At 36.7% G+C, this 25,394-nt stretch overlaps 1 protein-coding gene across 1 annotated transcript; it reads right to left on the bottom strand.

Annotated features, from left to right (window-relative positions):
- Positions 1–203: 203 nt before the first annotated feature.
- On the bottom strand, positions 204–6,439 carry LOC113358379 (protein REVEILLE 6-like). The gene is made up of 8 exons (XM_026601929.1): positions 6,090–6,439; positions 5,364–5,421; positions 3,863–3,986; positions 3,580–3,756; positions 3,356–3,469; positions 2,168–2,277; positions 1,238–1,297; positions 204–809 (listed from the first exon to the last, which is right to left on the bottom strand). The coding sequence occupies exons 1-8, from the start codon at positions 6,290–6,292 to the stop codon at positions 705–707; spliced, it is 951 nt and encodes a 316-aa protein (XP_026457714.1). The 5' UTR covers positions 6,293–6,439; the 3' UTR covers positions 204–704.
- Positions 6,440–25,394: the final 18,955 nt, after the last annotated feature.

The following is a 25,394-nucleotide window of genomic DNA, read 5'->3' on the forward strand; positions in this document are numbered from 1 at the left end:
TTACAAAAAATCATGCGGTTGGTTCCCATGGACCACAAACGCCAAGCTGACATCGTTTTGTCCCCAAGGAATGTCTGATTGAGATAAGCATAGAAGTTCATGTAAATGGATAAGCTAGATAAGCATAGCAGTTCATGCGTTAACATATAGATTAGTAAAACACTCAACAAATTGTATTAAAAGAAAGAAACACTTAACCAAGATAGACCACAAAGATTTATTTAAATACTACTCTCACTGTATAATCAAACAAGATTATCAAAAGTATACTAACCTAAACAAAAACCTAATACAGTACTCCTGAACTCTGTACAAATATAACCTCTTTTCCAGGTGACACTACAGATATTTACAGTATAGTATCAAATTTACTGATTTACAAAAGCTCCTCTCTCCCTAGATTAGATACACAAATAACATAAAATGAAATTTTGGGTCCATTCAAACATCCAACACTTTAAGCTGGAAAGACCGGGGAGACATATTTCACCAAACTACTAACTGACATTCTCTTGCAATAAAAAAACCCCTTACAAATACAAAAAAAAGCCAGAGATATCGGCCTTGTTATCAGTTTGAAGTGCTCACAGGTCACTCCCTTTTCTCCTCGGAACACTTATTAATTTGACAATCAACAGGTGTTTTGTCAAGCATCGAATTGAGGGAGCATATCTATACGCAGAAAAATAATATGCTGATTTTATCTAAGTTTTGATTCTTCTCCCTACCTGCACTGGAGGTGTAGTAATAGAAGCACCTTCTGATTTTGTTTTCTCCAAGTCAGCATCATAAGACTTGAGCAACTTTCTCTGTGATGGGTGTCAAAGGAAATAGAACCATTCATTTCAGAAACATCAAACAAAAACTCATTAAATTTAACAATGTAGTTTAATAATTTCGAGAAAAACTAAGTTGTTCGGGACAGAATTAGAAAAACTTGTCCATCTGTTAAACGTCTTTCCACATAACTGTACTCCAAACAATATATAGAATCAGGACATTGTGCTGAACATTCACCAACATATTTAGTCCTTGAGCAAAACAAAACAAAACAACTCAGAACAGCTGCTATGGTGTTCACTATAATTGCTAACATGACTAAAATGAACATCAGTATGATCAATTCATTTTCACCTAACTAAGAACGACAGTTTCCGGAAAAGTCAAATCTTCCCCTGGTTATGAATTGTAGAGCCAAGACAAATTTAGATGCAGTTTATGAGGGGTGGGTACTTACATGATCTTCGAAATCAGGACTCAACAAGTTGACTGAGAGGTTTCTCATTAACAATAATACCTGGCACAAAACAGAACTTAAGTCAATAATAACAATAGTAGCACGCTTGAGCAGAGTGGAACCATTCATAGCACCAAATCTACACAATAATCAATTATTTCTGGACGGGTTACTAGCAAGTTTTAAGCGAAGATAGGGTCTCGTGGTAGAGCCGCTAAAAGCAGGTTTATAGATAATCCAGTCTGCATGCATTATCTATGTTAGAAATCCTAAATCACAAATGGCTGATGGCTATTCCAGTATACAAGCAATATTCCCACAGCCTTAATTTTATTGAAAATATAAGATTATTTCTCCTTTCATGAAGTATCAATCCCTAATTTAACATAGTCTTTTACTATCTTGTATGACGAAAGCCAACTCAAATATAACTGAAACACAGGCGCTGTCTATGCAACTAATGAACAAGTCAATGGACAACCAATTAACATGCGAAAGGTCAGTCTATCTGATCTAGTTGTGCTGTATGAAAACAGAAGCCACTGAATCATGACCGAACGGTTGATGTACAATATTAACATAACAACATTATGAGCCACTAGAATAAATATGTTAAAATTAGAAAACTAGTAAAATACAGCATCTAGGGATACACTAGAAGAAAAATCACTAGTAGCATGGTCACACCAGCAAATATGACATCCAAGCTATTCTATCAATAGACAGCACATGAACACCAAAACCATGGATAACATCCAATACTCTTAAGCAATATGATAGTGTAAGCAGCTACAGTCTAAAGCAAGCAGGAGTAAACAATATATAGTGTCACAAAAAGTGCACCTTTAAGCTAACTGAACTGCACATGAATTCAAAATTTCTTGGTAAGTAGATTGATCAAAATCGTTTTAAGTTTTAAGAAGGACATACAGTTTCAACATCAATTGGATCCATTTCCTTAAGTTTCCGCAAGTGACCAGTTGTCTCGGGGTCAAACACACTGCCGATGAAGCGGTAGACTTGAGAAAAATCAGGCATAACTGCATCAAACAAATATAATGAAACATTGCCGTCAAACTTCATGGTCATGTGCAATTGTCAGACAAACTTCGAAGTATAACTAGACTACAAGAGTGATATGCAAGAAGATAGACATCATAGGCATGTTATACACCAAATTCCTCGATTTTGAATCTCATAACAATAATGAACATAAAAAGATTCAAAAATAGAATAAAGTAAAAAGAATTCGGGTACTGGAGAGGCTCTTCCGTTTATCTGTTAGAAATTACATAGAGATGAAAGAACAGTGACCAGGATTAGGAATTGGCATCAGAGTGACTATCAAACTTTCATAACCCCATTGCATGTGCAGCAACTCATTAACCTACATCTGCAGGATATTGACACCTGTTATAGTGGAGTGAACTTCAACGCTTCAGTTATTTTGCAGACACTTACTGATAGATCACTTGTAAGTTGTGTTGCCAGGGCTGCATCACGGCTCTGTCTAAGTTTTTTACGGTACTTCTTTTTTTGGCGCTCAACAACTTAATAGAATTCTAAAACCGTGCAGTAGTAATTTAATCCACGAATTAGTGAACACTGACACTTGGTATTTGGTAGTAATTATTTTGAAAGGGAAAAAAAGGTTGTGTACTATAACACTGAAACTGGAGCATATTTGTGTTAGAAAACGATTCTATACAAAGATAACGCCGAAGATAACTCATCTCAATAAAGTTGCATTTGCAGCATAAGCCCCAATTTCCAGGATCTACTTTTCATTAGCATGTAATGTCTCAATAAGCATTTCAAAAAGCTAATAAGACTAAGGTCTTCGATAAATTGATGATTTTTTATCAAGGAAAGTAAGATAATACCATTTTATTCTTGTACCATAGAAAATAGTTCAACATAATAACAAGAGTAGCATGCACGTACATCGCAAATATAATGCACCATGGATAAGATTACGTAATAGGCACCGGCGGGTACTTGCTTTAAAAGTGAAGCAAAATTATTTTAATCTCCTACTATGTTTTCTACTCAGAAGAACATAATTTTTTTTTCTATTTATTACTCAGGATAATCATACTGCAATAGAAAGATACTCACCTTTCAATGGCGGGCCATGATCAGCCATTTCACTTGCAGCCCATATCCTGGGGGTGCTTTCACTACTACTACAGCAATTATTTACAGTAGTAGGTCTTCCAGATCCCATATTATCTATAATTAAAGCACAATCAGAAAGCTATTGATTAATACAGATGTACAGTTTTTGATCTTGGACAAGAAAACAATTAATATTATCAGTGTGAGACTAAGAATAAACAAACCTTGGGTAATACGTGATGCATCCATCAATGGTGCAGAATTGTGACGCCATGAAGACAATGCTGGATTAGCATTGGAGTCCGTTGGCATTGACGATGAATCAGGCCTGACGATGTATCCTGGTTCGGGAAAAGGGACTGAAGCATGACAAGGCCCCATCCCTTGCGGAGACACCAGAACTGCGAATTGCAAGAAAATGAGAATGGTAAAAACAATTATCCTAGAAACAGAAGGGAAAACAACTGTCAGTGCAAGTCAGAAACTATTTATGTAAATTACACTGACCATTTTTAGAGGCTTTCTGCGGGTATGGATGAGCTGCCTTCCGTTTTGGCCGAGGGGGTGGCACATGTTCACTTGTCCCATTCTTCTGAACTTTCAAAAAGTACTTCTGTGCATGACTACGTATCTGCAAAATCCCAGCATTCCAAACCAGATGAATATAAAGATAAATTACCACACTTATTAAATAAATAGAAATGTCCAGAAGAATTTTGTCACTAGCGACGTCAAAATATAACCAGAAATGACAAGATGAAAAGCCTGTGACTGGCTGGAAAAGGGAACCTGGATGGCCCAATTATCACAGAGCCAGACTTTACAATTTTGAAATAAACTGTATTTCAAGTTATCAGTGATTCCAGTCTATATAAGTTTCTCAACTCCTCAGTGATTCCAGTCTATATAAGTTTCTCAACTCCTCAAAATTCCTATTACCAACAATAACAACAGCATATTACTGATCAGCGGTGCTAGTGGGATATGGGAGATATGCTCCAATCTCCCTTCTCTAAGTGGTAGACAGCAAGAGATCTCGACTTCCGACTACTCAGTAGGGGACACTGATGTGGGAGCATCCCCGCGTACTGACTGGTGTTCGATTTGACTGACCGGTCACCACCAGTCATGCCTCTTGGGAGAGATGGTCCAATCTCCCTTGACTTGTGGGCCTAGTTCATAATCTCAGCACAACCCAGACTGGCATAATCCTCCAAGTGATTGGTGAAAGTTCTAAGAGTGTCAGACTTCCAAAATTTTGATATCGGACTTCCAGCAGTCACATGGGAGGTTCTAACTTGTTTTGACGTTGGTGAGTCTGCAAAATCACACTCACTACTGTTACTTCATGATAGATATAGGTCATTAGTGCTAATCAACCAACCCTTATGCTGAGAAGATAGATACCACTGTTTGTTGTGCCGTTTATAAGGTGAACAATTATACAAACAACTGGAATACAGAGGTAGGAAATCACCGGAAACAAATAACAGTGAGAGACATTTAAAAATGTGAATTGTTGCTGATTACGAAATTAATGTAGCCTATAACTTCGTGAGTGTATTTTACTATTTTTGTCTTTTTATTTCGCTTAACGTTGTTAGTTAGTTATAGTCAAGTACGCCCAATGGTTGGCATCTAGAGAAAGGGTTATATTCAAGCTCATACGAATCCTAGGGAATAGAGTCATATTGAAGGTCAATTCTTGTGATGATTTCCCAACTTAACAGATCAACCAAGCCCTTAAGTAGACAATTAATCCCAATCTAACTTTATGTAGACAAACTAACAAATTTCAAAGGAGAAATTACGTACGTGCTCGCCATTTTGATTTACTCTTCTTTTTATCTAGGAATAAACCTCATATCTTTTAAACAATCATTTGTACCAGTTCAAAAGCCGAAACACGGCACAATGCCACAAAAAGCTCAATTTTTCGATCCACGGTAGTACAAAGAAGAACTGATTTAAGTTTAAAATAATTTAGACAAACTGGATACACTAATACCTGTATAACAGTTTTTGTCCCAATAAATGCTTCAATCTTCTTCCAGTCACGATCAAAGCTAGAAAAAAGAAAAATAGAATTTTGTCACATTAGAAACCATATCAGATTGAAAGTTTGTAACTACGAAAAAACGATGAAAGGATGAGGCTCATATTTATACAAGTAAGGACCGGTAACAAAAGGATAAAAAGAGAAAAGAAAATATCAGCTCCACCTAATGGTTATACCAAGTTAAACACAGCTGGTGCATCTAATCATCTTGGTTTTACTAAACAATTAGTGACTCCCCTAAAATAAAATAAAATCAGATAACATCTCATTTTTCACAAAACCACCCATCACAGACTCTTAATCTGAAAACTTGCTCTATTATGCTATCTGGTAATAGGAGTTTTCAGAATACTAATTTTCCCCTATGTGTGTCATATCCAATAACTCTATCATAATCAATTTAAAAATTAGAAAACGAAAGAATTTTGAACTCCTTAGAAGAACTGAATTTCTTCGTACCCAGTTAACAAAATTCAACTACATGTCCAAAATTGGTGTACTAATTCACAGTTAGTCAAAAGGTTCACAAATTTTCAACTACTTCTAACCTGGTTTCATAAGTTCGAATTGGGGTCTTTTGAACCCTTTACCCAAATTATCAATAGACAGAAAGAAACGAATATCTTTCAAACTAATTCCAATACAGAAAACAAAATGAATAAAAATATAACTTACAGTTGCAGGGCTTCAAGGAACTTGTCATGCTCCTGTTCAGTCCAGCTCTCTCTGGATTTAGTAATTGTATAGGATTTTCTTATCTTCTTTGATAGATCTTCTGATGAAGATGTAGGTGTTGCTATTGTTGTCTGTGTAGCAGTAACACCCATACTACTAGGGTCCAAATAGAAACCAGTTTCACCTGGTTTTGAAGACACCATTGTCTTCTTCTCTTTTAGTCTCTCTCTTTCTCCTAATAAAATCGCACTTGAATTTCCCCGTGTCTCTCTGTAGGCAGTAGTAGGAGGAGTATGAATATCTGCTTTGTGTTGAGTACCTTTCGGGTTCGTAGTTGATTCGATTCGATGGGTAAGATCGATTATTATTGAATTGTGGCTGCAACTAAATCAACCCTTTTATTACATACCGACCTCTTTTTTTTCACCTTGACCTGGTAATTTTTGGTCATACTATTACGTCATAAATTGGAAGCCTAGACACTACGAATCACAGGGTGCGGTGACATTTAGTAGCCTTGGTACCTTCTGATCTTAGAGCATCTCCGATGTTAGGGGTAAAGATCTTAAAATCAATCCTGTTATAGGGACGACATGTTCCATTAGAGGGACGGCATGTTCCATTAACAATGTCCCTCTAGTTGGTTAGGGGATGTCTTATAGGGATGTAAATTGACTAATTTACCCATCCTTCTTTGGTTGAAAGTACATAATTGTCCTCCCCTATTTCTAAACCTGATGAATCAAAAAAATCAAAGCAATTTTTTTCCATCTTCATCTTCTCTTCTCCTCTTCCATTAAAACTGAAATTTTCATCGTCCTCGATTAATCGGAAATTTGAAAAATTGATAATCATTGATTGAAAAAATATATTAGAGATGTCGAAGAAGAAGGTTGAGAAGATTGAAGTAAGTTTTGTATCAAAAATCAGGGCTTTGGAACAAAACTGAAATTGAAATTTCTGTGTAGCATGTGAGTTACGGTTGGTAACAACGCCAATTGGAACGGTAATTATATATTTGGTTGATGTTACGGTTCATTTAACTCAAATACCAACCGTAAGTTCTTGATTTTGATAAAGAATGTTCAGTTACGATTTCTTTTTGCAACCGTAATTGATTTACGGTTGGTCTCGATACTTAAGTTACGAACCCTAATTCTTTCTAAATGTTTCATTATTTTTTTTACGGTTTGTATTTGCATCACTGTTATTAACCGTAATTGAGTTACGACTTGTAACTCAAATAACCTTACCAACCGTAAAACATACTGTGTCTTAGCAATTTATCCGGTTCAAAAATTAGTTGAAATACCAACCGAAAGTCAATTACGGTTGGTCTCGATTCATTAGTTACCAACCGTTATTTGTTATGGTTGATATATGCTGTCATGTTTCAAACCGTAATTAGGTTACAGTTCGTACCGATTTTTTTTTTACCAACCGTAACTGGTATTCCGAATGGGTTTTCCCCAAATTGAACCAGTTACGGTTGGTATTCGATAATTTATGAACCGTAACACAGAGTTACGGTTGGTCAAGAGCACAATTCCAACCGTAATTTCTTCTGAAAATGTAAAAGTTTTTATTTTTTTACGTATTTTAGATAGTTTTGAGCGACAAAAAGCTACTGGGAACTAATTTAGAAGTATAACTGGTCATTTTCAGGCTCTGGTTCTTCAATTTATTGGCTAATTTCTTCAATTGATTGAGATTGACCTTGACTTTGGGTTAAAACATCTCTACCATCTAACAAATACTCCATATCCGGATCTCCATCAAGAGGAATGTACTATTTGTTTTCTCTATCATATAGAGATTCACCCGTCTCAAATTTGTCACTGGAATCATTCATTTTGGTTGAGTAAATCAAAATCTAGGGTTTCACAAATATCACAAAAGTTTTTCTTTTCAACACTAAACTTTTTTTTTTAACTCTAAAAATCTTATTTTGATTTGTTTTAGAGTAAATAAGTGAAATTTGGTTATCAAAACTAAACGAGATTATCAACACTAAAACTAGATTATTAGCACTAAATTATGTAAGAGTTAATTAGTCATTTTCAGTTTTCTTTTTATAAGGGGCACTTCAAATTACCATGTAATGACCCTTTTTGTCCTATTACCCGTCACCTCTCTAATGGAATCCGCCGCCCCTATAACAGGATTGCTTAAAATAGCATGACATCTAGAATCTAAGAACTTTTCCACTAAAATTTTATCTTCGATGCAAGGGTGATGGTCATAAAGAAAGATGACACGGCTAAACAGAGGCAAAGGAAAAAGTCTAATAAAGTTTATATTAGATTTTCTTCATGATCCTGGGTCTTAAGTCCACCTCATTTTCTGTCTCTAAATTTAAATAAAAGATGCTAGATAAGGCCATGGGGATTGGAGATGAACTTTACTTAAAAAGCCTTATTTTTATTTTCTTTTGTCATTTACCAATAACCCACACCAAAACAAAAATGTTAGTTAGACCTCCACCTAGCAGGATTACCTTGACCCCTAATACAATATGTCATTTTTCGGTGATACAAGTTGGTGCTCGGGTGCTACCGCTTTTGCTTAGAGAGTAGGGTTGTAACTGCAGCACAATCTTAAAATGGGAGGTACTGAATCCAGAAAGAAGTTACTTAAATCAATCTCGAGAAGGTTTTGAATGAATAAACAAGGAGAAGTCGCGTCACATTGAGGTGACAGGACAGAAGTTTGTGCCGTTGTAACGCATGTGGGATAAACCCACCCAACATTTAATGCCACCATGTCCAACCTACCACGTGGAAAGCACTCAGTGAAACGAGCGACAACAAAGAAAAATGCAAGTCACGCATAGCAATACGTGGTATATGATATGCGCAATAGCGGAATAATCCAGTGCCCTATTCAGGAATTTATAAATAGGGAGTTGGAGATCTGGAGAAGTGTTGGCAATTTCGAGAAGGAGAGTTAGGAATAGAACGAGGATCTATATAACCTAAGTTTATTCTTTAACTCAAAAAGAGTTTATAACCATTGTCACACTTTTAATCAAATATCAAGAACTCAAACTCATTACCTAGTAGTTTATGTCGATCCACGTTAATTTCTTGCATTACTTATTATACATTCAGTTATTTTTTATTTGCACTTACGATTGTGCTGATTTATATGATCATGAATAGTGCATTATCTTATTACTTGAGCGTACCATGAACACGAGCTAGAACAACTGGTTGGGTTTTTAGTAGTTACAGTTTGGCGTTATAAATAGAGAGGTTTATGAATAAAAGATTAATCGTTCCAGAAAACTTTTCAAGACAAAATGATTTATTCGCTTTCTCTCTCATTTCGGTTTTTTGAGTTAGCTGAAAACATCAGATCTAAGAGCTGAAAAGGCAAAGAATATCACTTTTTAGTCATTATGAGTTGTCCTTACACCGGCTACATGAATCAGGTAACAAGATCAAGAAGTCGAGTTATGTCGATCATAGTTGATGAACAAGCATGGATATCGAAGATATGTCGCCTTTCTTTTCCTTTACAAAAACATTAGATCTACGGTCAAAAGGACAGGGAGGTTTACTGAAAATCGGGGGTATAACAACCACACCCAATATTTTGCTTAGCAATCTGTATGGACCAACTCGAATATACTTTCAAGAGAATCAACTAGACTCAATCTTAATAAAGTATATCAAAGAGTTATATCTCTCTTTATCGATTCAATTCTTACTCAAGCAAATAGGAATTTGCGAGTCTAATTGAATACAAGAGAAATTACTTGAACGGTACCAAAGACCAATGTTCAAGTGTCAATCAAAGTAAATCAACAACCAAAGGTTGGATATTCTAATTGATTGATTTAACACACAACCTGTGATATTTCAATAATATAACAAAAAATAACGCGGAAAAGAAATAACACAGACACCAAAGTTTTGTTAGCGAGGAAACTGCAAATGCAGAAAAATCCCGGGACCTAGTCCAGATTGAACACACACTGTATTAAGCCGCTACAAGCACTAGCCTACTACAAACTAACTTCGGTCTGGATTGTAGTTGAACCGCAATCAATCTCATACTGATCCAAGGTACAGTTGCGCTCCTTACATCTCTGATCCCAGCAGGATACTACGCACTTGATTCCCTTAGCTGATCTCACCCACAACTAAGAGTTGCTACGAACCAAAGTCGAAGACTTTAATAAAAAAATATGTATCACACAGAAAAGTCTACGATAATAGATAAATTTGTCTCCCACAGAAATACCTATGTTTTTTGTTCCGTCTTTTGATAAATCAAGGTGAACAGGAACCAATTGATAAACCAGACTTATATTCCCGAAGAACAGCTCAATATTATCAATCTCCTCACAATAATCTTAATCGACGCGGCGAAAGAAGATATTGTGGAATCACAAACGATGAGACGAAGATGTTTGTGATTACTTTTATATCTTTCCTATCGGATATATCAATCTCAAGCCAATCTTTACGATTATACTCGTACGATAGAATCTGCAAGATCAGATCACACAACTACAAGAAAGTAGTATCGGTCTGGTTTCACAATCCCAATGAAGTCTTCAAGTCGTTAACCTACAGGGTCTCGAAGAAACCTAAGGTTAAAGGAGAATCGACTCTAGCTTATACAACTAGTATCACACAGGAGGTGTGGAGATTAGGTTTCCCAGTTGATAGAGTTCTCCTTTATATAGTCTTTTAAATCAGGCTTTGCAATCGATGTTAGTTTAGTAACAAAGCATTAAATATTCACCATTATATGAAAACCTGATTAGATTCAAGCTAATATCTTTCAACCGTTAGATCGTAACTTAGCTTATTACACACAAATGAAATGCACAATTTTAGGTTTGTGTAACCATACCCAAACATGTACATTTGTTGGTTCAACAATAGTTAACCAAATGGTTAGCCATATGATCACTTTCATATCAACCATATTCTTCTTCACCATAACTAGTTCAAATGACTCAAATGAACTAGTTAGAGAGTTTTTCAATTGGTTAGATCTTATAGAAGTATACAAGACACAATCGAAGAAAAAACGATTTGATTCACACGAATCGATTCATGAACTTTATAGCCACGGTTTGCAAACTTGCATTCCTTAGTCAATATAAGTATAAGTTATCGAATAATCGTTTATAGAAAAAAATCAACCTAAGTTCATAGACTTAAGTACCCGGAATAAGTTTGTAAGCAAGTTCACAAACTCCAGCAGATTTTCTCGGGACGAGAACCTCCGACAGTTCGTGGACTTTGTTCCGGTTTTCCTGAGCAACAAAGTTCACAAACTTTGGTTCAAGAAATAAGGACTTATGCATATATATGAGTTACCACACAATGTTTATATCCAACAATGGTTATATCTTCTAAACTCTCATTTCAATCATTGAAACATTCTAGAGGACGTTATATAGTTGTTGTTCACAAACTATTTTTCGTCAAAGCCATTTTCAAGTAATTGAAACATAATATGACTTTCGTCACTAGGTAAAGATGAATTTGGCCAAAAAGAAAGCTTACCAACACATATTTTGAGAAATAGATAAGCAAGATAAACTTGAGTCGAAATAGCAAATGTGTATAATCAAAGTCTATATAGTTGTTTGAGGGTGAAAACGGTTTCTGCTGATTTTGGTAAATTCGTGTGTGTGTGGATGAGAAACGAGTCTAAACCCTAAACAATGTACTGCACGGGAGTACTTTTGATTCGAGAGATCAGTCTGTACAATCCTGGACTAAACAAAGAAATAGCCGTTCCAGGCTTGCTTCGGTCACAAAGTGAAGGAGAAGGGTTGGTATTAGGGAGGGAAGCGAAGAAAGTGTTGAGACCAGAGTAGTTGATTCTGGAAGTGTGGGTGTTTCGTGACTTGTATCAGAAAGTTGATCTGGCTAGCTGGATGAAAATCTATCAGATGATTTCTGGATGTTGTATTTTTCTCCTGACCAAAACTTGTTGTTTGGTGGAAATAGGTGAGACCTATTTATACAAGTCGCGGTAAAGCGTACCCTGGTCTCGTAGGAAGTGGAAACGGTTGAGTGGTGGAAGAAAAGAGTAACGGGTAACGCATGGAATTGATGTTTCCATAATGAAGGATATGTCGCCATTACTTCTTGCCATTACTAACCGCCTCGCTTTATGACACTTTCTTGTAAAAGGCGTATTGCACCCCGCACGCTGTAAACCGCCAGACCAATACCCTGATGAGTATCCCCTAGTTTGTGACATGTTTTGATGTCTCGAGTGTTTTCATGGAAAACATGTAGCACTTTTCTATGTGTGGCTGTTAAAATTGAGAGGCTTGCCGTAAGTGAATAACATGTGATGCTATTAGGATCATCTTGGTTGGTCGCCTAAAACTTGCCACAAGCTCGCCGGCTTGGTGGCGAACTTGGACGGCTGAGAACACATCTCAGAAGGAAGAGTGGTCATTGATTACGGCCGCATCTTGTTGTATAGCGAAGTGGCGCCATTGTTATAATAGCGCCTGGTGGAGCCATGACATAACGGCATGCTAGTGGCATGCCAGTGGTGTAGCCATGGCATAGTGGCATGCCAATGGCGTAGCTGTGGCATAGCGGCATGCTAGTAGCTGTGGCATGGTGGCATGCCAGGGGTCATGGCATAACGACATGCTAGTAGATGTGGAGTGGTGGAAATGCCAGTGGTCGTGGCATAGCGACATTCTAGTATCCGTGGATGGTGGCATGTCAGTGGCCGTGGCATAACGACATGCTAGTAGCTGCGGCATAGTGGCATGACAGTGGTCGTGGCATAGCGACATGCTAGTAGCCGTGGCATGCCAGTGGCCGTGGCATAGCGACATGCTAGTAGTTGTGGCGTGGTGGCATGCCAGCGGCCGTGGCAGTGCCCGTGGCATAGCGACATGCTAGTAGTCGTGGCATGCCAGTGGCTGTAGCATAGCAGCATCTCAGTGGCATGGCCACGTCTGTAGTGTTGCAGCATGTCCATGGTTAAGATTTGGCTTCATGACTAAAGTTAAGGCTTGGCGGCATGGCCAAGGTTAGGGTTTGGCACTGTGGCCGAAATTAGGCGTCGTGGCCAAACTGGGATTTGATGCCGTGGCCAAAGTTTAGGGTTTGGCGGCATGTTCGCTCAAAAGTTTCCACAAGCCTGTTAGTTTGGTGGCGAACTTGGATGGCTGAGATTGCATCTCAAGAGGAAAGGTAGCCGTCGATCATGTCTACCTTTAATTGGCAGTGGCGCCTTTAACTTTCTCTAGCGCTATTGCGGCATGGCTCGTTCATGCCTTTAGCACGGTTGCGCGCGTATCCATAGCCACTGAAATTTTGGCACGTTGGTGTGGAAATCTTGCCTAAATTAGGGTTTGGCTTGTCGAAACCCTAATCAGCCTACATGGTACGTCGCATGGGGTGAGTGGCCATGTTTGGCGCGTTTGGCATGTGCATATGGCATGTGTGCATGGTATGTGCGTTTGGCATGATTCTTGGCATGCTGGTGCGTTTTTGGGAAGCCAATTGGCTTTGCGGCCATCTGGCGCGATTTCCTTCTTTTCAACACTGTGGCGAGTTTAAGGTAACCTGATTGGTTAATATAAGAGGGCTGGCCAGGCATGGGCGTGGCTGCACTTCTATGTGAGTGTGGCGGATTTAAAGCGACCTGATTGGTCAATGGGAAGTGGGGTCGGAAATCTAGGGCGTGGCCACACTTCCAGTGCGCTGTGACGGATTTAATCGCCTAGTTTGGCTCAGCATAGTTTTCGACCAACGGGGTCTAGTGTAGTGCGCAGGGTGCGAAACCCTAATTTTGCAAATTAGTCGGGTTTATGAGTTTTTTATGAGTTATCACAATAATTGGCTGGATTTTGTATGCTGCCATAAAAATCCTTATCTACAGAATGCAATGTGCTTTCCGTCTGAGCATTTCGTGCGATGGCCTTAACTTTGGTACTTGGAGGTTCATGCTACTCCGCTGCGAGTGAACACAAATCCATCATGCCATACCGATATTAAGGGTTCTGCCGGGGAACATAGCACAGGAAAGTACTCAGTGAGTCTTGTATTGGCGAGGTGCCGAAATTTACAAAGTGTTTGGGATGGTTGCTACATTCGCCAGTCTGGATAAATTTCATGTAAATATATTGAATGTCTCAATAAATATGTTGGTGGAGAGGTTAGCACTCACGTCACCGTTTCCTTGCAGAGTGACGTCAGATGCAAGGTTTTACGATTTTAACCCTAAGCTAAAAACCACCATTAACAGTAGTAAAACGACTTTTGTCTCAAGATAGGAGATAGAGTAGATATACTTTTAAGTGATAGATAAGTTCAAGTCTCCACATACCTTTTAGTCGATGAAGTTCCACCAGTTCCTTGAGTAGTTCTTCGTCTTGTATGATGATCGCCATGGAGTTCTTGAGTTCAACTACACTTTCTATCCTAGTCCGAGACTTAGCTATAGTAGACTATAAATCAAGACTTATAGTTTTGATCACTAACATCGACAAACATGCTTGAGATAGCAACGCATGCGAGTTCGACCGAGCAGTGCTCTAACAATCTCCCCCTTTGTAAATTTTAGTGACAAAACTATTAATACATATGGAATACAAAAAAGATAAATAAACTTTTGTAGCTCCTATTCCACATGCCTAATCTTCAACATTAATCGAAATATTCGTCACTTCCAAGTACTCCAATGATTCCAAAGGTTGTAAGTTTAGCATCATCGTTGTTGAAACTCCGTAGCTATAATGAGAAAACAAGAATTCTCAATCATTGTTATACGGTGTCATAGTATTATTATACAATATCAAAGTTCAATTGTATCACAACTTCGACAACAATACTATGGTGATATGTATCACTCCCCCTTAGTCAATACTCCATCTCGCATGGAAACCACTTCCCCTTACATAATGATCCGAAAACCATATGTATTTGTGTGTGAACTACATATTAATTCTCCCCCTTTTGTCAATAAAATTGGCAAAGGTACGAGAACGGGATCTAATGAAAATTTCCATAGAGACATTTCATGACCAAAACAAAGAACATATCAACTTATTTAGATGCAATCATATAGCCGAAGCTAAATGCTTTCATCAAGGAGTTTATAAAGATACAAGATAACCACTATAATATTCCACAGCCGCACTCCCCACAAAGATTTGGCAATTAAGCACAAGTTCAATTAAGAACTCTCCCCCATAATATGTCATTCTCGAAAGTACAACAAGAGCGACCTTAATTTCAAGAGAAAAGAAGGATTTCTTTGGACATAAAAAATCACATACGAATATGAATTTGAATCCAAATAATTCTCAATTAAATTAATCACAAGAGAACCCATGATTAATCTAATCGGAAATGCTCAACATAAGAGAACTTACGGAGCCGCACAATATTTACATACAATATGGATCAGGGAAGATCAATACTGCGGAATAGACAAGGATTCATTCTATTTTCCATCACTATTTGCACAATGACATACAATAGACATAATCCTCGTAAACAAAAGTTCATTATATCTTCCATCAATAATGACATAATAGGGCTTCAAATTTTGTAATGTCAAAATCTCGTTCATTCTTTTATCAATACATGCATATTGACATACGAAAGACATAACTTTTGACAGGGTATGAGACAATCATAGTTCGCGGACGCAAACACACATATCCCATAACAAATTGCAATTATAAAACCATAGAGATTAATACTGCAAAAATCATCTTCCAAACAATTTTAGAATTTAAACAAATAAACCTAAAAACATGAAGATGAAAACGTTGGACATAGCCATGTGTAATCACAATAACGTCTATTCCAAACTCTAGTTATTCTTCTAATCAAAACAAGAAAATAAGATTCTCATCCGAAGATTTACTAGGATAAAAGACAAACTCGTAATGCACATATAAGATGATTTCTCCTTAGAGGATAGAATCAATATTTTTTTCCCGGATTTACACCAAGAATAGATACCAAAGACGTTATTTTATTAACAAATAAGAACATAAAAAGTCATTAACGACCATGCACCATAGTTCACATAAAATGATTGTGAATATTAAAGAATCCCATAGTAAAGCGTACTACTGCCCATTCTTGAACTTCCTTCTTTGTGATTCACCAACAACATTCTTGTATAAGATACAAATAAACTTATAAGAGTATTACTCCAATAATCCAAGTGCCAAATTCCAAGAGAAGTGGAACAAGTGCGACGAAACGGAGCAAAACACTCAAAAACAAGAGACAGGACAAATACCAATCTTCACTGATTCAAATTTATGATTTCTCATCACCATTCTGAAGATAATTCAAAGAGGAAGAGAATTCAAAAAGAATGAGGTCATTCCGAGTTCGTACGAAGAAGTTACGGCCAAAATAAATGTACCGAATATCGACGTCAAGTATGCATACGGGTTTGCAAACGAAATTTCGTATCCTGGAGCAGTGTGCAAACGGGTATGCGTACTTAAACCCCTGGATTTTGATTTTAAATGATGTTATGCATACCTGGTATGTGTACCATGTAGTCCAAACATCCCGAACTATTATTTTCAAACCAGAACATTTAAGAACCTTAAACACAAATCAAGTTAGGTATACATGAACGATACACAAGGTACATAGATCATCATAAAGATTGCTCAAGTTTAGAGACATGCCTTTTTATAAGAATCCGATCGAATTCTACAGCGTTACTAAACATTCAAAATCATACCCAACTTAATATGTGTGCCCCAGTTCTTGTGCTTCCCTCGCCGTATACATAATAGGGCATTTCTTGGTGAGGATGCACTTTCAACACAAACAAGCTGTGTTGAGGTGAACAATGTCTTGCAAACCATGGCACCAAGAAAGAGTTTCTTTCCAGCAACTCTTACATCTTGTAGTGTTGAGAAACACCCTAGAAACTGTTTTTATAATTCTATCAAAGAACTTCAAGAGAACCCAAAAAGATTTGTGTTTCTGATTTCTTGTTTTCCAACTTATAAAAAACAGTTTCTGCAGATAGTTTTTAGTACTGCGAAGGGAAACTCTTTTGATAAAAAAGATACGTCCTAGCTTCTTCATAACAGAAGACAATACTACTATCTTGATAGGAAGTATCAGGAGTTGAGCAATGAATCGATTCATGCTTTGAAGTGATATACTCAGATGACTGAGATTTAAACTCCTCTTATAATTCGTTTAGTTTGTTCCAAACAATTGAATTACGCAGAGGAGGAGCATTTCTCTCACTGATTAGTAAATCAATGTCGACTTCAACATGAATATTATTCCTTATAACTTGATTTAGCTTGTCAAGAGATTCTTGTTCTCTCTGGAGGTATAACTCAACATCAAGAGATAAGCTTTCAAGTTTTTTTTCAAGCCCTGAAAACACTTCAAGGGATTTTAAACCTGGTGGAGGTTTAGATAGAATTTCTTCTACAGATTTTATTAAATCATTCATAGAAGAAAATTCTACAATCCCTGTATCTGGTGGTGCATTTATTGAGATAACACTTATGTCCATATCAGATCACTACAAACACAGACTTGTAAGGTCTTTAACATGTTTGCCTGCTCTGATACCAATTGAAAAAGCGGGGGTACAACAACCACATCCAATATTTCGCTTAGCAATCTGTATGGACTAACTCCAATACACTTTCAAGAGAATCAACTAGACTCAATCTTAATAAAGTATATCAAAGAGTTATATCTTTATTTCTCGATTCAATTCTTACTCAAACAAATAGAAATATGAGAGTCTAATAGAATACAAGAGAAATCACTTGAACGGTACCAAAGACCAATGTTCAAGTGTCAATCAATGTAAATCAACAACCAAAGGTTGGATATTCTAATTGATTGATTCAACGCATACCTGTGATATTTGAATTATATAACAAAATATAATGCGAAAAAGAAATAACATAGACACCAGAAGTTTTGTTAACGAGGAAACCGCAAATGCAGAAAAACCCCGGGACCTAGTCCAGATTGAACACACACTGTATTAAGCCGCTACAGGCACTAGCCTACTACAAACTAACTTCGGTCTGGACTGCAGTTGAACCCCAATCAATCTCACACTAATCCAAGGTACAGTTGCGCTCCTTACGTCTCTGATCCCAGTAGGATACTATGCACTTGATTCCCTTAGCTGGTCTCACCCACAACTAAGTGTTGCTACAACCCAAAGTCGAAGACTTTAGTAAACAAATCTGTATCACACAAAAAAGTCTATGGTAATAGATAAATCTGTCTGCCACAAAAATACCTACGAGTTTTGTTCCGTCTTTTGATAAATCAAGGTAAACAGGACCAATTGATAAACCGGACTTATATTTCCGAAGAACAGCTCAGTATTATCAATCACCTCATAATAATCTTAATCGACGCGGCGAAAGAATATATTGTGGAATCACAAACGATGAGACCAAGATGTTTGTGATTCCTTTTATATCTTGCCTATCGGAGATATCAATCTCAAACCAATCTTTACGATTGTACTCGTACGATAGAATCTGCAAGATCATATCACACAACTACAAGAAAGTAGTATCGGTCTGGCTTCAGAATCCCAATGAAGTCTTCAAGTCGTTAACCTACAGGGTCTCGAAGAAACCTAAGGTTAAAGGAGAACCGACTCTAGCTTATACAACTAGTATCACACAGGAGGTTTGGGGATTAGATTTCCCAGTTGCTAGAGTTCTCCTTTATATAGTCTTTCAAATCAGGGTTTGCAGTCAATGTTAGCTTAGTAACAAATCATTCAATATTCATCGTTAGATAAAAACATGATTAGATTCAAGCTAATATCTTTCAACCGTTAGATCGATACTTAGATTGTTACACACAAATGAAATGCATGATTTTAGGTTTGTGTAACAGTACCCAAACATGTACATTTGTTGGTTCAACAATAGTTAACCAAATGGTTAGCCATATGATCACTTTCATATCAACCATATTCTTCTTCACCATAACTAGTTCAAATGACTCAAATGAACTAGTTAGAGAGTTGTTCAATTGCTTTGATCTTATAGAAGTATACAAGATACAATCGAAGCAAAAATGATTTGATTCACTCGAATCGATTCATGAACTTTATAGCCACGGTTTGCAAACTTGCATTCCTTAGTCAATATAAGTATAAGTTCACGAATAATCGTTTTTAGAAAATAACCAACCTAAGTTCGCAGACTGAGTTTGCGGACTTAAGTACCCGGAATAAGTTTGTAAATAGTTCACAAACTCCACCAGATTTTCTCGGAAAGAGAACCACCGACAGTACGCGGACTGGGTTCGCGGACTCTGTTCCGGTTTTCCTGAGCAGCAAAGTACGCATACTTTGGTTCGGGGAATAAGGACTTATACATGTATGAGTTACCACACAATGCTTATATCCAACAATAGTTATATAATCTAAACTCTCATTTCAATCATTGAAACATTCTTAAAGGACGTTATATAGTTGTTTTTCACAAATCATTTTTCGTCAAAGCTATTTTCAAGTGATTGAAACTTAACATGACTTTCGTCACTAGTAAAGTTGAACTTCGCCAAAGTTAAAGCTTACCAACACATATTTCGAGAAATAGATAAGCGAGATAAACTCGGCTTGAAATAGCAAATGTGTATAATCAAAGTCTATATAGCAAAAAGACTTTTGTCTCAAGATAGGACATAGAGTAGATATACTTTTGGGTGATAGATAAGTTCAAGTCTCCACATACCTTTTAGTCGATGAAGTTCCACCAGTTCCTTGAGTAGTTCTTCGTCTTTGTATGATGATCGCCATGGAGTCTTGAACTCAACTACACTTTCTATCCTAGTCCGGGACTTAGCTAATAGTAGACTAGAAATCAAGACTTATAGTTTTGATCACTAACATTGACAAACATGCTTGAGATAGCAACGCATGCGACTTCGACCGAGCAGTGCTTTAAGAATCTCCTCCTTTGTCAATTTTAGTGACAAAACTATCAATAATATGGAATACAAAAATAGATAAACAAACTTTTGTAGCTTCTCTTCCACATGCCTGATCTTATTGGTTCTTCAACATTACTCGAAATCTTCGTCACTTCCAAGTACTCCAATGATCCCAAAGGTTGTAAGTTTAGTATCACCGTTGTTGAAAATTCGTAGTCATAACAATGAGAAAACAAGAATTCTCAATAATTATTATACAGTGTCATAATATTATTATACAACATCAAAGTTCAATTGTATCACAACTTCGACAACAATACTATGGTGATATGTATTTATAGTGTATTTACAGTGTGTACTACACATTAATTCTCCCCATTTTTGTCAATAAAATTGGAAAGGTACGAAAACTAGTGGGATCCTAATGAAATTTCCATAGAGGTATTTCGTGACCAAAAGCAAGAGCATATCAACTTTTTAGATGCCATCATATAGCCGAAGCTAAATACATTCATCAAGGAGTTTATAAAGATACAAGATAACCCTATAATATTCCACAGCCGTACTCCCCGTAAAGATTTGGCAATTAAGCACAAGTTCAAATAAGAACTCTCCCCCATAATATGTCATTCCCGAAAGAAAAACAAGAGAGACCTTACTTTCACAAGAAAAGAAGGATTTCTTTGGACATAACATATCACATACGAATATGAATTTGAATCCAAAAATACTCAATTAAATTAACCACAAGAAAACCCATGATTAATTCAATCGGAATACACAACTAAATTACCACAAGAGTGTGATCAATTCAATTGGTCATGATCGACATAAGAAAACTTACGGAGCCGCACAGTATATACATAAAATATGGATCAGAGAAGATCATTAGTGCGGAATAGACAAGGATTCATTATATTTCTCATCACTATTTGCACAATGACATACAATAGACATAATCCTCGTAAACAAAAGTTCATCCTATCTTCCACCAATATTTGCATAATAACATAATAGGCTTAAAACTTTTGTAATGTCAAAATCTCATTCATTCTTTTATCAATACATGCATATCGAAAGACTTAACTATGGGACGGACGCAGACACACATATCCCATAATAAGTTTGCAATATGTAAAACCATAAAGATTAATACTGCAAAAATCATCTTCCAAACAATTTTTTTTAGAATTTAATAAAATAAATCTAAAAACAATAAAGATGAAAACGTTTGGACATAGCTATGTGTAATCACAATAATGGCTATTCCAAACTCTAGTTATTCTTCCTAAAAACACAAGAATAAAATTCTCATAAGAAGATTTACTAGACATCACAGTTCATTGAGAACCTCATACCTTTTAATGAATCCGTCAAAGAGGGTATCACTGATTTCCTTTACTCTCTTTGTTAGAGCATTGCTCGGTCGAACTCGCATGCGTTGTTATCTCAAGCATGTTTTTCAATGTTAGTGATCAAAACTATAAGTCTTGATTTCTAGTCTATTATAGCTAAGTCTCGAACTAGGATAGAAAGTGTAGTTGAACTCAAGGACTTAATGGTGATTTATCATACAAGTAGAAGAACTACTCAAGGAACCGGTGGAACTTCTCGACAAAAAGGTATGTGAATACTTGAACTTATCTATCACTCAAACGTCTATCTACTCTATCTCTTACTCTTTGAGACAAGAAGTCGTATGCTATATATATAGACTTTGATTATACGCATTTGGTATTTCGAGCCGAGTATATCTTGCCTATCTATATCTCTAAATATTAGTTGGTAAGCTTTTCGCTTTAACCAAGTTTATATTTACTATGTGACGAAAGTCATGATATGTTTCAATCATCTTGAAAATTTCTTTGACGAGAAATGGTGTAACATCTATATAACATCCTCTAAGAATGTTTCAATGATTGAAATGAGAGCTTAGATTACATAACCAATGGTAGACATAAGAATTTTTGTGGAAACACTTTTATGTATAAGTCCTATTCCTTGAACCAAAGTTTGCGAACTTTGTTGATCAAGAGAACCGGAAGAATGGCGTGAGCCAAGTCTACGAACTGCCGAAGTTCTCAAACCCGAGAATTTCTGATGGAGTTGACAAACTATTTGCGTGAAACTAAGTCCGCGAACTCAATCCGCGAACCCAGTCCGCGAACCTGCGAAGTTCTCATACTCGAGAATTTCTGCTGGAGTTTGTAAACTCTGCCCGGTAATTTAAGTCCGCGAACCTAGTCTGCGAACTTGAGAAGGTTATATATCTGAAGATGATTTCTGAACTTAAATTTAAAAAGACTAAGGAATGTAGTTTACAAACCGTGGCTATAAAAGTTCATGAACCGATTCTGGTGAATCAAATCATCTTTGCTTCAATTGTGTCTTGTGTAGTACATGAGATTTCCTTGCAATTGAACAACTCTCTAACTAGGTCATCTTGAAGTCGTTTGAACTAGTTATGGTGAAGAAGAACATGGTTGATTTGAAATGCTCATATGGCTAACCATTTGGTTAACTATTGTTGAACCAACAAGTGCATACGTTTGGGTACGGTTAACAAACCTAGAAGCGTGCATTGTCAAGTGTGTATAACAAGCTAAGTTTTCGATCTAACGGTTGAGAAATATTAGCTTGAATATAAATCATGTTTTCATCTAACGGTGGATATTGATTGCTTTGTTACCAAGGTAACTTAATTGCAAACCCTGATTTGAAAGACTATATAAAGGAGACATCTAGTATTGTGCAAAACTAATCCCCACACCTCACGTGTGATACTAGTTTGCATACTAGAGTCGGTTCTCCTTTAACCTTTGGTTTTCTTCTTCTAAAACCAGGTTAACGACTTAAATACTTCATTGGGATTGTGAAGCCAGACCGATATTACTTTTATCGTATTTGTGTGATCTTATCTTGCATTTTCTATTGTACGAGTACAATCAGATTGATTGGCTTGAGATTGATATCTCCGATAGGCAAGATATAAAAGTAATCACAAACATCTTCGTCTCATTGTTTGTGATTCTGCAACATCCTGTTTCGCTACCATACGATTAAGATTGTTGTGAGGTGATTGATAACTCTAGGCCGTTCTTCGGGAATATAAGACCGGATTATCAATTGGTTCCTGTTCACCTAGATTATTATCAAAAGATGGAACAAAACCTTTTAGGGTTTATCTGCGGGAGACAGATTGATCCTTTGATAGACTTGTCTGTGTGAGACAGATTTGTTTAGTTTTAAAGCCTGCGATTTTGGGTCGTAACAACTCTAGTTGTGAGTGAGATCGGCTAAGGGAATCAAGTGCGTAGTATCCTGCTGGGATCAGAGGAATAGGGAGTAAAACTGTACCTTGGATCAGTGGGAGACTGATTGGGGTTCAACTACAGTCCAATCCGAAGTTAGCTTGGAGTAGTCTAGTGTCTATAGCGGCTTAATACAGTGTGTGTTCAATCTGGACTAGGTCCCGTGGTTTTTCTGCATTTTCGGTTTCCTCGTTAACAAAATTCTGGTGTCTGTGTTATTTCTATTTCCGCATTATATTGTTTTATCTTTATAATTAAAATAATACAGGTTGTGCGTTGTAGATCATCAATTAGAATATCCAACCTTTGGTTGTTGATTTAAATTGATTGATCCTTGGATATTGGTCTTTGGTACCATCCAAGTTATTCCTTGTATTCGATAAATACTCGTTGATTGTTATTAACTTGAGTAAAGATCGATCAAGAGAGAGATATTAACTCCTCGGTATACTTTAATCTAGATTGAGTCTGACTGTCTAGTTGATTCTATAGCAAAGTATATTGGAGTTAGTCCATACAAATTGCTAAGCGAAATATTGGGTGGTGTTGTTAGACCCCCGCTTTTTCAATTGGTATCAGAGCAGGCAAACACCTCAAAACTTATAAGTTTGTGTTTGTTCGATCCTCAAAAGTTTATTCCTATGGTAAATCTTTTTGGGAGGCTTTCTCGTAGCATCTGTAACGCACACCAGAGTTCCTTAAAGGTTGTTCAGAGATTATCACACTTCATTCCTATGGAAGTACGTGATAATCCTATACCATCTAGCATGTCAGAAAATCTAGATGTGAAGAAACGATCTAAAGAAAAGAATAAAAAGAATTGTCGAAGAAAACATGGTCAACGCTCAAGGGTATGGACTCTCACAAGAATTACTCTTAATCTCTTTGAGGAATACTACCATAAAAGTTCCATTGACAAGGAGCTGTTTAGAGCGTTTGAAAGTGTTTTGCAATTCTTAGAAAAGCTTAATTCCATAGAGAATTTGAATTGTTCTGACAAGAGTTTTGTGACTGTCAAATCATTTTATAGTGATGCACAAACTGTTTTCAACACTGATTCATGTGAAGCTGATAAAAAGGATTCGTATGAATTAGGAAGAGGAACCATTTTTCAGGAAAGGTCATCTCTTTGTCATAAGAAAAAGAACCTACACGACTCTAAGTATTATCATTACGATTATACTCCTAACTCTGGGTACAAATATCAACCAGAAAAATTGCATGGGAAATTATATGCAGTTTCCAACACCTGATTTCAGGATTGGCTCTACCCCATTTGTATATAACTTGAAATGGGGCAAGTAACATGTTGATTTTTGTTTTAATCTCTCTTTTCTTATGTTTTTGTGATAAGAGATTTTCAGTAGGTACTTTTTCTTTTGTTGTCTGTACCTTTAAAAAATCCTACTCCTCAAATGGGTCACGGTTCGTGCACGGGTCAAAGCCCATGCAGGGTATATAAAAGAAGTTCGCGGACGTCTTCATCTTCTCAAACAGTCCACGTACGTGAACCTCTAGGGTTTTATTATTTTCCTCCATTAAAGCTTCTTTGGAGAAATCAAAAGGAAGGGTTTTCAAGGCTCACTTCAAGTAAGTATTTTCCTCTTGATCCTTGCTTATTTCTAGATCTATGATGAATTCTAGAAGCTCAAAAAGGTGTTCAAAAAGCTCAAATTTCCCTAGCTTGAATTCTCCTAGAATTAGATTTGTGAATGAGTCTTGTGATATGGTGTTTGATAAGATTGCCTCAAAAGGGTTCATTCTAGAAAAGAGATTGGATTTCTCTAGTGGGAATGAAGAGGGTTTGGCTTGCTTTAAAAAATTCAAGCTTGGAAATATTTTTGATGGTCTTGGTGAAGGATTTGATTCTCTCACAAAGATTTTCTATGCCAACATTCATGTTGTTGATTACAACAAGATGGAATTCAAATCCATGATTGGTAGAGAAAGGTTTCTTGTTGATAGAGAATTAATTTCAAGGGTTACCAAGATACCGTTGGGGAACGTATGACTTCCTAGACCAAGTCATGAACGTCCTTCGTGTGATGATATTTCAATTGGACTTT

The sequence above is a fragment of the Papaver somniferum genome, chromosome 3, assembly GCF_003573695.1.
Source record: "Papaver somniferum cultivar HN1 chromosome 3, ASM357369v1, whole genome shotgun sequence".
In the NCBI taxonomy this organism is placed as follows: domain Eukaryota; kingdom Viridiplantae; phylum Streptophyta; class Magnoliopsida; order Ranunculales; family Papaveraceae; genus Papaver; species Papaver somniferum.